This window comes from Equus caballus, chromosome 14 (assembly GCF_041296265.1).
Source record: "Equus caballus isolate H_3958 breed thoroughbred chromosome 14, TB-T2T, whole genome shotgun sequence".
Lineage (NCBI taxonomy): Eukaryota > Metazoa > Chordata > Mammalia > Perissodactyla > Equidae > Equus > Equus caballus.
In genome coordinates this window covers 51,065,933-51,079,518 of record NC_091697.1, presented here as the reverse complement: position 1 = coordinate 51,079,518, position 13,586 = coordinate 51,065,933, and the positions used below count along the sequence as shown (strand labels likewise).

The 13,586-nt window shown below is 56.1% G+C and overlaps 2 protein-coding genes across 12 annotated transcripts; one reads left to right on the top strand and one right to left on the bottom strand.

The window, feature by feature from the left end:
• The first annotated feature begins 211 nt into the window (after positions 1-211).
• RELL2 (RELT like 2) lies at positions 212-3,892 on the top strand. 2 transcript variants are annotated; one of them, XM_023617527.2, is made up of 8 exons: positions 212-518; positions 938-1,177; positions 1,576-1,641; positions 1,736-1,802; positions 2,251-2,436; positions 2,709-3,081; positions 3,209-3,242; positions 3,490-3,892. In XM_023617527.2, exons 2-7 carry the CDS (start codon positions 994-996, stop codon positions 3,239-3,241), a joined length of 909 nt encoding a protein of 302 aa, XP_023473295.1. In that variant the 5' UTR covers positions 212-518; positions 938-993; the 3' UTR covers position 3,242; positions 3,490-3,892. The 2 variants fall into 2 exon arrangements, with proteins under 2 accessions (XP_023473295.1, XP_023473294.1); XM_023617526.2 differs by having other exon boundaries at positions 373-511.
• Positions 2,082-13,579, bottom strand: FCHSD1 (FCH and double SH3 domains 1). Of its 10 annotated transcripts, none has more exons than XM_070234082.1 (21): positions 13,455-13,561; positions 13,101-13,198; positions 12,669-12,783; positions 12,436-12,481; positions 11,976-12,043; positions 11,494-11,629; positions 11,271-11,407; positions 11,109-11,172; positions 10,141-10,269; positions 9,576-9,698; positions 9,310-9,405; positions 8,751-8,876; positions 8,243-8,347; positions 7,889-8,050; positions 7,149-7,277; positions 6,987-7,070; positions 6,698-6,815; positions 6,342-6,562; positions 5,474-5,561; positions 4,534-4,589; positions 2,082-4,398 (listed from the first exon to the last, which is right to left on the bottom strand). In XM_070234082.1, the coding sequence occupies exons 3-21, from the start codon at positions 12,671-12,673 to the stop codon at positions 4,333-4,335; spliced, it is 1,959 nt and encodes a 652-aa protein (XP_070090183.1). In that variant the 5' UTR covers positions 12,674-12,783; positions 13,101-13,198; positions 13,455-13,561; the 3' UTR covers positions 2,082-4,332. The 10 variants fall into 10 exon arrangements, with proteins under 10 accessions (XP_070090183.1, XP_023473291.1, XP_070090181.1 ...); XM_023617523.2 differs by having other exon boundaries at positions 4,534-4,661; positions 11,494-11,650; positions 13,455-13,525; XM_070234080.1 differs by having other exon boundaries at positions 11,494-11,650; positions 13,455-13,525.
• Between the last annotated feature and the right edge of the window lie 7 nt (positions 13,580-13,586).

The window sequence follows — 13,586 nt, the reverse complement described above, 5'->3', positions numbered from 1 at the left end:
GCCGGATAGATCAGTGGAGAGCATTCTTGCCTGACTGCCTGTCCTCCCCACCCGGACCCGGACCCGGACCCAGACTCGGCGCCGCACAGTCCCCCGGGGGGGCCCGGCGCAGTCACGCGCGCACCACATTTGCGCTCACAAGCGCGCAAGGCTCTAGCTCTCCGCCCCGCACACCTGCGCTCCGCCCCCTGGTCCCGGACCGGCGACGGGCGAGGGCATTTGGGAACCAGGGCGGCTGCGGCGCCCCCGATCTCCTCCCCTTCCCAGGGCCAGAGTTGTCCAGAGCCTGCCGTCGCTCCCAACCAGCCCGCATCCCTCTCCATCCTTCCCTCCCCCCGCCTGCCGCGGCACCGGTATCTGCAGCCGCAGTCCGGAGCCGGTGAGGCGGCGAAGGGGGGAGGGGGAGGAAGCAAGGGATGAACGCCGGGAGGGCGTCGGGGGCCCTGAGCCGGACTAGGACGCCCCTGGAGCCGGAACCCAAGCCGGAGCCGGAGCCACAACCAAACCACCGGTACCGGGTGGGCCAAGCGGTCAGGATGGGAGGAATCAAAGGGAGGGGTGTGCGCGGGAGTACAGGCAGGGGAGGGGGCTGCAGAGGCCTGACTCAGGCCGGCGCGGAGGAGGTGCGGACGCTGACTCAGGTGTGATTCTTGCGCCGGCCGCCTGAGAATTCCGTCCCATCTCGCTCTGCAGTGTCCTTGGGAGGGACGGAAGCGCAGGACAAGCTGGAAAGGGGAACCCCCTGGGCGTCGGGGAAGCGGGACCAGGGTCGTGGAAGAGGGCTTGCGCAGCCTCCGTCTGGCACCCCTGGCCCGGACCAGCACCCCTGGCACGGACAGCTCCTTGGTTGGGTAGGGGGTGGGGCCGGACCTGGGAGGCTTGCTCATTTCGGATCTTGAGGACGGCATTCCTGTCACCCCCATCCCCCCATCCCTAGCTGCAGCCCCCTAACCCCAGGAGGCGCCCTGGCCCGCGCTCGCCCCCCAGGGCCTCATGTCGGAACCACAGCCTGACCTGGAGCCGCCCCAACATGGGCTGTACATGCTCTTCCTGCTTGTGCTGGTCTTCTTCCTTATGGGCCTCGTAGGCTTCATGATCTGCCACGTGCTCAAGAAGAAGGGGTACCGATGCCGCACCTCGAGGGGCTCGGAGCCTGACGACGCCCAGCTCCAGCCCCGTGAGTGAGGAGCCTAGAACCTGGCTCAGTCACCTTTATCCCTTACCCATCTCCCCACACCCCCTTCTGCTTTCCTGGCCCACAGACCTAGGCCAAATCCCGACCAAGCCTTCAGTAGGCCTAGTGATGCCTTCTTGAGTCAGTAAGTGGGGGTGACACCACCCTGAAAGCAAGGCTAGAGAAGGCAGCATTGGTGGGAAGGGCCCACTGATGGCAGTCTTGGGCTCCCATTGATTTCCATATCTTTTCTGCCCTGGCCCCTGAAATGCTAACGTTCAGCATGATGGCACATAGGTAAAGAGGTATGTCTTGAGCAATAAGTCACAGAAGCCACCAGGTAATGTCCCTGCAAAGCTGACTCATTTCCTGCTTCCTTGCCAACCTCTTTCATCCTTCAGCTGAGGACGATGACATGAATGAGGACACAGTAGAGAGGATTGTTCGCTGCATCATCCAAAATGAAGGTGCGTGTAGGCTAGCCCCTTGCTCCCCTATCCTTGACTTTCTCTTGCCCTGACCTCCACCTCCACTGACTCCCTCTTTTCCTTCTCCCCTCAGCCAATGCTGAGGCCTTGAAGGAGATGCTGGGGGATAGTGAAGGAGAAGGGACAGTGCAGCTGTCCAGGTGAGCTGGAAACAAGGGCTTATGAGACTTAGCTTGCCTTGGAGAGTACCCTCTCCTCCAGCACAATCCTCACCAAGTCCCCTTGCATGTCTGGGGTCGGCAGAGGAGAGCAAGGCTGGCCAACCTATAGGAAAAAAGTTTTGTAGAAGTCCTGAGTCCTTAAAACCCTATCTCCCATCTGGATGTCATCAAGCCTAACATTCACCCCTTGTGCCACTCCTTTGGCTTAAGCACGGCCCTCTTTAGCAAACAGCCCTGCCAGGCAGAACACATGGTCAATAACATCTTAATATTGAGTTTATTAGAATAAGACAAGAAAAGAATGTTGGACCCTGGGGAAAGTGGAGCATCTGGGGGTTTAAGAAGCACACTGAAAGGACAGGAGAAAATGGAACAGGAGGGGAAATGGGAATATCACCCCTTCTCTCCCTTCCTCCCTATTGTCCAGCGTGGATGCCAGCTCCAGCCTGACGGATGGAGCCCCCTCCCATCATCACACAGTGCACCTGGGCTCTTCAGCCCCTTGCATCCATTGCAGCCGCAACAAGAGGCCTCCACTTGTCCGTCAGGGACGCTCCAAGGAAGGAAAGAGCCGCCCCCGGCCTGGGGAAACCACCGTGTTCTCTGTGGGCAGGTGGGGACAGAGTACCCCAGGGAAAGGGAGGTTGAGGTGCGGGCCCCAATGATCAGGCACCTGACTCCAAAGGTTGGCGCCGACTCTTTCTTCCTGGACTGTGAGCTACAGCAGGAGTCAGGCTGCACAATGTGCCCCACAATCTGATGAGGCCTCCCCTGCCCTAGGCCAGAGGGAAATGGCCATCAAACCCAGAATATTCCTGGTTGGAGGGAAGGGCCAAGCAGCCTCTGAGTTGTGGTCCTAAGCCCCAGTGTTCCCTCCCCTCCCAGGTTCCGGGTGACACACATTGAGAAGCGCTACGGGCTACATGAGCATCGTGATGGCTCCCCCACGGACAGGAGCTGGGGGTCTGGTGGGGGGCAGGACCCAGGGGGTGGTCAGGGGTCTGGGGGAGGGCATGCCAGGGCAGGGATGCCCGCCATTGAGAGCCTGCCTCCTGAGAGGCCACAGCCCCCAGCCATCACCAGTCCCCCAGTGCAGAATGGAGGATTCAGGGACAGCCTTGTCCCTCGTGCACTTGAGGGGGACCCTGGAGCCTCTGCAGAGCCAACACTGGGGGCTGGAGGGAGGGGCCCAAGCCCAGGGCTGGCCAGTCAAGAGTCAAATGGACAGCCAAGCAAACTGGACACCTCAGATCACCAGGTATGAAGACATGGCCAGGGCTATGGTGGGCTGTGGTGTGCTCAGCTCTTATTGTCCCCTACTCTTGGGGGCACTAATATAACCCATGTCCTGTTTTCCTACTGTTGACCCCTCCTCTCTCTCTCAGGTGTCCCCACCACGGGGAGCAGGGGGTGTGTGAGGTGAGTCTGCCCGGGCCCCAAGTCAGATAATTTCATCCTCCCACCCCCTACTTAAGCTACCTGAGCCCATTGGCTCCCTGTATACCCAGGGTAAACTACAGGCTTAGCCTTTGCTATAAGTTCCTTGGTTTGGTGGTGGGGAGTGGGCATGTGCTCCAGGGAATAGGGAAGGTCCTGCAACCCCTGGGAAAAAGCTGGGACACAGTTTGAATAGGAGGCAACACTGTTACCCTTCCTCTCCTCCAAGCCTCCTTCTCATTGCGCTGATGGACTACCAGCTGGCAGGGCCAGGGTGGGTGGGCATGAAGCCCCTCCTCTCCACTCGACAGCCCTGCCCCCCAGCTGAGGGACCAGCCTTACTTCCACCTGGAGTTGCACGGTCTCAGGCAGAGGGACCTCGGGAGAGGTTCCCCCCACGCCCGGCCCTCAGTCTCTTCCCATCCCCTGCCTGCCAACAGGCCACCTGACCCACCTTCCCCATCACCTAGCTCCATATGTTAGAGCATGGCGGCTGGGAGTAGGCCCCTGCCCTTGGTAGGCCACTAAAGCAATAGCACCTTAGTCCCCTGCCCTGTTGGCACAAGAGGCCTAGGCTCTGGCTTGGGCTTCGTGCCCTTTATTCACTGTCAATAAATCCGCTCAGACCATTACAGCTGCTTTGCATACTGGCTCCAGCTCCTTCTGACAGGCCCACCCCTGTCCCAGCACCCAACCCAGTGGCCCTGGCATCTGGAGTGGGGTGGGACACAGAGCCAGGGTGCATACACAGATGGGCCGGAGCCACTCAAGACTTTGAGGGATGGGTTCCAGCCCCAGAGATTTCAGGACATTTCACCACCTTAGAGATGGGTGGTGGCAGAAGAGAAAGGAGTAGTTCCAGCCCTAGAAATGGCAGGAGCACGATGGGGGAAAAGGAGTGGGTTCTAGCCCCAGAAATGGGGAGAGGGGAAGTTTCTACTCCTGGAAGTGAGAGTGGAAATGGGGAAGATTCCTGCTTTTGGCTGTGTCACTCTGGATCATTGAGGGGGTGTTCTCTGACAGCGTGGAGATAGGGGCGGCAGCATCACTGGGGGGCAGAGATCCCCTGGCTTCAGGTGAGGGGATCTGGGTGGCCAGGATCCGGGGCTTTGGCTGGTGGGGGAGGCGGTGGACGCATCTGTAGGGACACACAGTCAGTGCTCCACAGGTCTCCCTTGGAGATACCCAGTCCGTTCCTTCAGCCCCGCAGACAAAACAGGACCAGTTGGAATGACCCCTCTCCACACAATCTCCTTCAAGGAGGGGCCCTTACCGGCCTGAGTCGAGGCGCCATCATGTCCAGGGGTCCAGGGCAGTCCAGGTCTTGGTCTGGAAAAAAGTCAGTCTTCAGGCTGTTTTGTTCACTGCTGTTATCTCCAGCACTTAGGACAGTGGCACTCTCTAAATATTTGTTGAATTAAGAAATAGTCAGCAACCTGGCCCATCAATCCATCAGTCACTACTCAACACTTATTGGGCACCTGCTGTATAATCAGCCCTGTTCAAGGTACCAGAGAAAGGAAGGTCTGATCCACAGCACGCCCAACTGCCAGGGGCTGTCAGGAGCCCAATAACGAAACACCAACAAACATGATGAATGAATGAATGCTAAATCATGCAAAGTGAACTACGGGTGCTGGAGAGGGGGGTGCAGAAAATGCAAGGAGTCTCCAGGGTCAGGGAAGGAGGCTCAGTGAAGAAAGTCAAAGTACCCGAAGGTTTTAGATAAGGGGGACATTCCAAGAAGGAAAATGATGGCACATACTGAGGTGTTTGCAGGATTCAAGAACACTAAGAGTAGAGGAAGTATATTGGGAACCCTGTGGGAAAAGCTAATTTTTTAAATAATAATAATAATGAGAAAACAGCTATTACTTGCATGCTTGCTCTGTGCCAGGCACAATGCTGGACACTTTACAGACATCTTTTTAACTCTCACAACAACTCAATGAGGTAGGGTCCTTTCCCAATTTGTAAAGACCCAGACAGGTTAAACATCCCACCCCAAATCACACACTAGGAAGTCACAGAGTGGAGTCTGAACAGTGGGTCTGGCTCCAAAGCCCAAACTCTTCCCACCATCATGCTTCAGTGAGCCTAACGGAGGAGGTTCCCAAGGGCAGGCAGAAGAGCCAAGTGTAACCCAGGAGTCCCAAGCTTCCTCCTCCTTCCTGTCTCTTCCCCTCCCAGAGCCCCCAATTCCCTCTACTCACCCCCAGGTAGGACAGGTGCAGGGGGCCCCTCCAAGGCAGAGGTGGGTGCAGGAGGGGAGAAGCTGGGAGGAGAAGGGGATGGCAGCATCTGGGGATAAGGGGGACACAGAGTTATTCCTAGCATGTAGGAAGGTTTCACCAGCTTTTCCTCTCATCCCATCTTCAATTCCTGTCCCATCTCTCCCCAGTACAGACAGTGGCCAAATGCTTGTATCTGGGTGGGTTGTAGCTGATACACATTTTAACAGCCAATATGTATTGGCACTTGCTATGTCCCAGACATTCTGCTAGCATTTTAAATGCACTAATTCATTCATTCCTCACTACCACCCTGTGAGGTGGGGATTTTTATGATTCCTATGTTAGAGATGAGATTCAGGTTAAGCCATCTATTCGAAATCATGGAGCCAGTTAGTGGAGAGTCCTGGCCCAGGTCTCCTGGCTCTCACTCCTCTGTTCTTCCTGCTGCATTACAACAATAGGTACCCTATATGAAAGCACCTCCTGTGGGCCACTGTGCTCAGGGCTTGACCTCCATTACCTCTGATCAGAATAGGTAGCCTGAAGAAGTGAGTATTATTATCCCTGTTTTACACATGAAGAAATAAGCCCAGAGGTTAAATGCCTGCCCAACGTAATGCAATAGGAATCTGAACTCAGATCTACCCAGCTCTCTCCACCAAACTCTTAATGAAGACTGCCTTAGTTTCCCTTTTCTTTACCCAGCCAAAGGAGATGGGGAGGCTCAAGCCTCTATAGGAGGTAAACCTGGAGAGGGGAGGGGGGATTAAGATGAATCTGGGACCTCACTATGGTAGGAGGGTCAGCCCAGAGATGCCTGGCGGACCCAGAGAGAAGAAAGCCTCACCTGTTCAGGATCTGAGAGTTCAGATGGCCCTGGAGGGCCAAGCAGCTCCTCAACCAGCAGAGAGGGGAAGACCCCAACATGGCCCCCAAATTCTCCCCTCCAGAAGCCGTCATCCACTCCATCCTGGGCCCGGGGCAGCAGGCGGATGAGCGCCCCCTCAGGGAAGCTCAGCTCCTCTGCGCTCTGTCCTGCGTAGCTGTACAAGGCGCGGGCTAGGAACGCTGCCGAAGCCCAGGAGAGATGGGGAGGGGAGGTGGTGGGTGGTGGTGCTCAGGACCATGACACCCAGGGCAACAACTACTCAGTAACTCTTTTCCATACCTAGGGTCCCCTGACCCAGAATTTCCCTTTCCTACCTGTGGGCTCTGCCCCCGAGGGATTCTCGCTGTCATGGCCGCTCTCAGGGAAGGAGAAGTCCGGGAAGTTGAGATACCGCTCAGGGACAAAGCCTACCTCGCCATGCTGGTTCCGAGCCTGCTCACCCAGCAATGTGAAGAGACAGCAGACTTGCCTCAGCAGTCCACAGCCCTGGCCCTCCTCCACACAGGGTTCTAGCTTTGCCTGGCTGGGTCCTTGCAGGCCACAGAGAAGTCCCTCCTGCCTCCCTCTCCCCCGTCAAGGTCAAAGCCCCGGGTCCATACCCACCTTAACCCATTCGTCAGCATCTCCCTCCTCTATGACCTCCAGCCACTCGCCCTCTGTGATGGTCAGCTCGTCCTCACGCCCTGCCTGGGCCCCACAAGGAAGGATTCAGGACTTGGCTGTCCCCCATCCCTGCCCATCTGAGGTCCCCACCCCCATTCACACCTGATAGCCAAACACGACATGTGCCGGACAGGGGAGGGGCCTGGTGGCAAGGGCTGGGGGGGCGGGCTCCTCAAAGAGCTCCCCTGTCTCCTCACATTCCTCAAAGTCAGAGAGCTCAGCATCCTCAGCCTGAAGGGGGCAGAGAACAGACATCATTGCAGGGCCTGCTCTCAAGCATCCATTGTGTCTCCCACTCCTCCATCCCACCCTTAAAGAAGGCAGCAGATCCTCCTCCAAGGTAGTCCACCACGTATCACAAGCAAAATCACCACGGAGCAGGGTAACACTGCCAATAACGGCAGACTCACAGTGTTTGTGCTTACTGTGTGCCAGGCACAATGCTAAGTATCTTATGTATGTCACATATGATGTATAATAACCCAGGGTTATTTTGCATAACTATTAACCTCATTTTACTTATGAGGAAACTAAGGCTCAGAACGGTTAAGTCACTTTCCAAGATCACACAACTAGTAAGCGAGTGGCTGGTACTTGAACCCTTACAGTCTTGCTCCTAGAACCTCAGTTCATAACCAGCATCCTATTTTCATTATAAAAGTTTGTTGAGGACTCTATATGCTACAAACGATGCAAAGAATTACACTTAAATGATTTCATTTACGCCTCACAACCATCCTCTGAGTTAGGTACTGTTGGGATTCCCACTTTACAGGGTCTGCCTTCCACTGAGGAGTTTTACCCTCCAGGGTGTGTATGGGTAGGCAGTGGAGGGGGCTCACCGTGGGAGAGAGGTCCCTCTGGGACAGCCGAGCCTCACTGAGCCGTCGCTCCTGCTCCACCTCATCCTGAGCCTGGGTCATGGCTGGCTTCAGCCAATGCTGCACATCCAGGCCAGCCCCCTGCAGCAGGGCCAGCCGGGCAGCCCCCTTCACCTGGCTCACCTGGCATGGGGAAGAGGGCTCAATCAAGGCTATGGCTGGGCCTGCCTTTGGGAGGTGAGTGGAGCCTCCCCAAATACGTCCACTCTCTACTTCCTGCCTCCCCCCTCCTCGTCATGAGACAGAGGAGTGGAGGGGAGTGTTGCCTGAGGAGGTGGGATCTCAGTGGCCCTATCCCCCAGGGCTTTACCTCACCTGTGCCCGCCTGATGCTCTCCCTCACTTCCTGCAACCGCTGTTCTATGCCTGGAGCCTCTCGCTCCGTAGCCTGCTGCCGCCTCTGCTCCAGCCGCTGCAGCACCTGGTTGGGAAGGCAGAGGACAGGGGTGGGTGGAGATACTATGGGGACACTACTTACTGTGGACCTGCACTTTGCTAGTTGCTTCACACGAATTATGTCGTTTAATCTTCCCTATGAGGAGGGTGCTATCATTAGCCCCACTTTAATGATGAGGAAACTGAGGTCCAGAGAGGTTAAGTCACTCCCTTACTCACGGTTACATAACTGGAAGTAACAGAGCAGGATTTGTACCCAGGTGGGTCTAACTCCAAAAGCTGTGCTCTAAACCACTGTACCACACTGTTGGCTTAAAATGTCTTTCCCTCCCCTCCTGCCTGCAGTCCCAAGACATCCCCAGTGACTCCAGGATCCCCAGCTCTCAGCTCTTCTTGCCCACCCACGACCTCTGCACCCCCCACCTCACCCGATGCCCGTGGTTCTGGATCTTGTAGTCACGGGCAGCTCGGCTGGTCCAGCGCTGAACCTCTTTCTCCAGGCTGCTCTCCCCAGGCATGCTTCCTGCGCCCCCCTCCAGCTCCAAGACACACACCTGATGACCGGGGTAATGTGAGGAGGGCCTGATGCTGCTCCTTCTCTACCCCTCTTCCCTCCAGTTCCCTCTTTGTTTTCCTCTCTCTGTCCTGACCTCCAGGGACAGAGACAAAGAGGTGGGGCACACACTTATGTCCATGGACACAGGGGTGCGTCCATGTGGACACACAGACATAGAGAGTCCCAGGAATGGGATCTGGGTGGAGAGACAGAGGTGGAATGAAGAGGATAGTCACTGAAGGGACAGAAAGGTGGAATGAAGTGTGTTAATTTGTGTCCTGGTGGGAGGGCAGTGAACTGGAGTTCTGAAACCCCCTCTCCACAGTTTAACAGCTGCTAAGTCAATATCAGGACAAAGATAATGGGGGAGGAGGCCTAAACCACAGTCCCCTTTACATTTGGCCTGGTTCCAACGAGCAGGGAGGTCTCACCTGATCCGTCCCTGCTGGCTGAAACTGCTGAGGTGGTGTGGGGGAAAATACTCCAGGTTCCTGAAGAAAGAGCTTCAGATCCTCCTCCCAGCTTACCTGGGGATTGGAAAAAGTCAGTCAGTCACTGGCTTCCTCTCCAAGTCTGTCCCCAGCCTCTCGTGGAAGAAAGGTGAGAAGGAAAAGGGCAGACATGCAGTGGGTGGTCTGTGTTAGGGGAGAAAGGTAAAAAGGATCTCTGGGGAGCTCTTACAGGGCACAGCCCTCACCTGGGAGGTTGCCTGCCCCCCGCGGTGGGCATGCTCCAGGGCCGTCTCTGCAGCTTCCAGCTCAGTGCGGCTCAGTAAGGTGAGGGGGTCCCTCAAGTGTTCCAACAGCTCGCTGACCAGGGCCTGGAGAGAAACCTAAGACACTGACACCTGGCCACCCCCTAGGCCTCTACTGCAAAGCAGTGTCTCTGTCCAGGTTTGGATGGGTGATAGGCATGAAGTATGGGAAAGACGGAAGGAATAAGACATTATATTGCTTCTAATAAGAGGCCCTTGTGTACAAAGCACTTAGCAGTTTAAAAAGCACTTTCACATCCATTCTCTCCCTTGAGCCCCATTAGTCTTATAAAGTAGGTAGAGCAGAGGTTATCCCTGATGAGGAATCTGGAGTTCAGAGGGGTTAAGTGTCCTGCACAATGTCATGCAGCCAGCTTGAAGCAGAATCAGAACCAGAACCCAAGTATGCATCTTCTCCCCACCCTAAGCAGGCTCATAGTGGTGGGAAGCAGGGAGAAGCCCTCCCCCCTTGTTGTTGAGAAGCACAGGTATCTGGGCTGGGACTGGCCTTGAGCAGGGTCGGCAGTTCCTCCTGGTAGTAGTGGTCAAGGTGGGCATTTGTGGCTGCCAAGTTGAGCAGGTACTCATTGCGGGCCACTCGCAGCTGCTGGGAGTACTGGGCTGACTGAGCGGACAGCTAGGAGGGGAAAAGAGTGTCAAAAGGGAGCCCTGGACCCTTGGGGTCCTTCCAAGGTCAACCCAGATCCAGAATGGATTCTCACATTATTGAGATGCCTGGCACTACACTGAAAATTTTACATACAACTCCTGCTCAAAATCCTCTAGCGGTATCTGCATACATTTAAAATAAAATCCCAACTGCTCCTTACTGTGGTCTACCAGGTCCAACTTAAGGTGCCCCCTGCAACCTCTCTGACCTCTTTTCACAGTGCTCGGCGCTTTGCTCACAGTGCTCCAGCCACACTGGCCTTCTCTCAGTTCCCTGAGCCTACAAAGTTCCCACTCAGAGCCTCTGCACTCACCATTTCCTCTCCCTGGAACGTTCTTCCCCTAGATCTTTGGCTGGCTCCTTAACACTCAGGCCACCTGCTCAGAGTGGCTTTCTCTCTAAATTACACTCCTGTTACCCTTTATCATAGCACTTTGTTTTATTTTCATTTACTCTAATTATTTATTTGTTTATTTACTATCTGTCTCCCCTCATCAGGCTGTGAGAGCAGCAACTCCATTGGTAGTGTTCTCCACTGCATCCCAATGTTTAGAGCAGTGCCCATACACAGAAGTCCTCAATAAACGCATATTAAAGGAATGAAGAAGAAAAGTACTATTTCCATTTTATAGATGAAGAAAATGAGGCTCAGAGAGATCCAGTTAGTTAACCAAGGTTACACATTTAGGAAGCAGGGGAGCCTCGATTCAACCCAGTCTCTCAGACTTATGCCCCTGGGTTCCAAAGCACTAAACTACTCTGCCCACCTCTTTCCTGCCTCCTACTCATGCCTGCAACCCCCAAACCTTAGTGCTGAGTTTCTGGAGGCTGGTCCTGGTGTGGAAGAGCCCATGGTCACTTCGGTTCAGCCTGTGCAGGAGAGGAAGTGGAGTGGGGTCAGGACCAGCCTTGGTGCCTCGGCTCCACCCCGACCCTCACCCAGGCTTCCTAACTCCCCATGACCCCACCTGGCCTGGACATCAGCCGCCTTCTCCTGTGCCAAGGCCCACACGCGTTCCCGCTGCCCATACAGCTTCCGACTTCGGCTCAGCTCCCTGACAGACTGCAGCACCTCAGCCTGCGCTCTCTGGAGGTTCTCCGCTCCCTAGGGGTATAGACACACAATGTCCTAACACAGACCACCTCCAGCCCCAAGCCAGCCCTTGCTTCATCCCATCCACTGAGCCATACCTTCCTAAGCACCTGCTCCTTGGCACTCCGCCCTGTGCCCCCTGCCAGGTCACGGTATCGGTCGGACGCCTGGAGCCGGGCTTGGCCCCCAGCCACGGTGGCATCCAGCAGGCAGCGCCAGGCACCAAACACCATCCTGCCTCTCCCCAGAGAATGTCTATGTTGAGGAGGGGAGCACTCTAAAGCTTCATGAGACCCCCAGCCCTGCCCCAAACACCATGGGAGACAGAGTGCTTTCCCATCCCCCCTCGTCTAGGAGCCCATCAATCGATCAGCCCATTAGCTCAGCCACAAGGATCACTCATGCCCTCCACCCCCTACCCACAGTGTCCTTGCCGGGTCAGCTTCTCTCCCGCTGCTGTGTCAGCTCTACCTCGAGCTCACGTGCCCTCCCCCACCACTGGGCCCTCATCCCCATAGGTTCTGGGGTCGAGCTCCTCGTCCCTTCTTGGCCACTTGCCCCCCTCCTTCATGGGACTCGCCTGCTGTCCATCTCCCCACTCCGCTGCCCTTCTCTCTTCAGGAATGGCCCAGCCAGTTTCTGGAGTGCCTGGTGGGAAAGTCATCACAGACCCAGTTCCCTTTCAAACTTCCCAACTGGGAGAATATGGGATCAAAGTATAATAATGCCATTCACTGGATGCATATTATGTGCCACTCACTTTGCTAAGTGCTTTACATACATTAACTTATTCCATCTTTACAACAACCCTACATGAAGGTACAATTATTATTATTACCATTTCATAGAGAAAGAAACTGAGGCCAAGAATGGCTAAATAACTTCCCAAGGTCACAAAGCTAAAAAGTAGCACAGCAGAGATTTGACACAAATCTGCCTGACTCTACAAATTTGCACTTGACCAGAAGAGGGGTATGTGTGGAGGGACACTGCTGGTAGTGTAGAACAAAAGGGAAGGTCCAGAGAAAGGCATCCCATACCTGCCCATACTCTCGTTCAATGGCTGCCCTCTGCTTGCTGTAGGATCTGTGGAGATTAGGGGGTGGGGTGTTGTTACTGTTTGGTCCCCTTCTCCCACCCTCAATCCTCTCCTCAGCCTGGGCAGGAGGAAGAGGGAAGCCAGGCCTAAAGTGTGACTACACCATGAGGGAATGAGACTGAAGACAGAGTCCTTGAGATCACCTCGGGCAGCCGCAACAAAGGACAACCTCACCTCATTGCTCAGAGCCTCAGCGGGATCCTCCCCACCCATGGAGAACCATCTGTGGGCTTGGAGGTGAGGACTGATGGGGGGCCTGGGTACAGTGTCCGCCAGCCTTCCAACAGGTCTAGAAGAGGGAGGGGGGATTCTGCCCTAAGCTTGATTGTGGAGGTGGAAGCAGTGGTATGGAGTCAACGAGTTTGAAGGAGATACCCCGTGTGTTTGTGTGTGTTGGAGTGGGAGAGGTCATAATTCCTATTTGGTATCTGGGGAGGCAGGCCTAGGCTGAGGGCTGTGAACGGATGGGCTGGAAAGCTCTTCGTCTCTCGCCCCCCAGCCCCACCCCCTGCCGCCCCGCCCCGACGCTGTATGTCGGAGAAGAGATGCAGCGCGCGACCGCGAAGGTGGGGGTTTGTGGAGGGAGTCGGGGGGGTCAGGGGCTACCTGATGTCCTCCAGCAGATCCGCCTCCCTCTGCTGCCGGGTCTGAAGGATGTTCAGCTGCTCCAGGAAGCGAAGCTTCACTTCCTGGGCCGGCTTCACCTATAGGGATAAGAAGAGGATGAAGACCCCCCCCCCCACGCCGCTCCCGCGCGGAGACCCGAAAAACACTCCGCGCAGGGAGCCAGGGAGCCGTGAGGGGGCGGGGCCAGGGAGTGGCTGGGCTGTTTCCTCGGTTACTTCTGGGCTGGGCCCTGACTCTTTCCCACTCCTTGTCCCCCACTGCGGATCTGGTGCCCCCTTAGCCCCCTCCCCTGCCCTAGCCCGCCAGGAGTCCCCATTCCCAGATGAAGCTCACTTTTCGGGGCGGCGGCTGCATCTCCACTCTAGCCCAGGCAGCAACTCGACTCCGGAACTCGAAGAAGCCCCGCCCACGACTAGGCCCCGCCTCGGACCCGGCCCGGCTCCGCCCTCGCCCCGCCCACGTCTG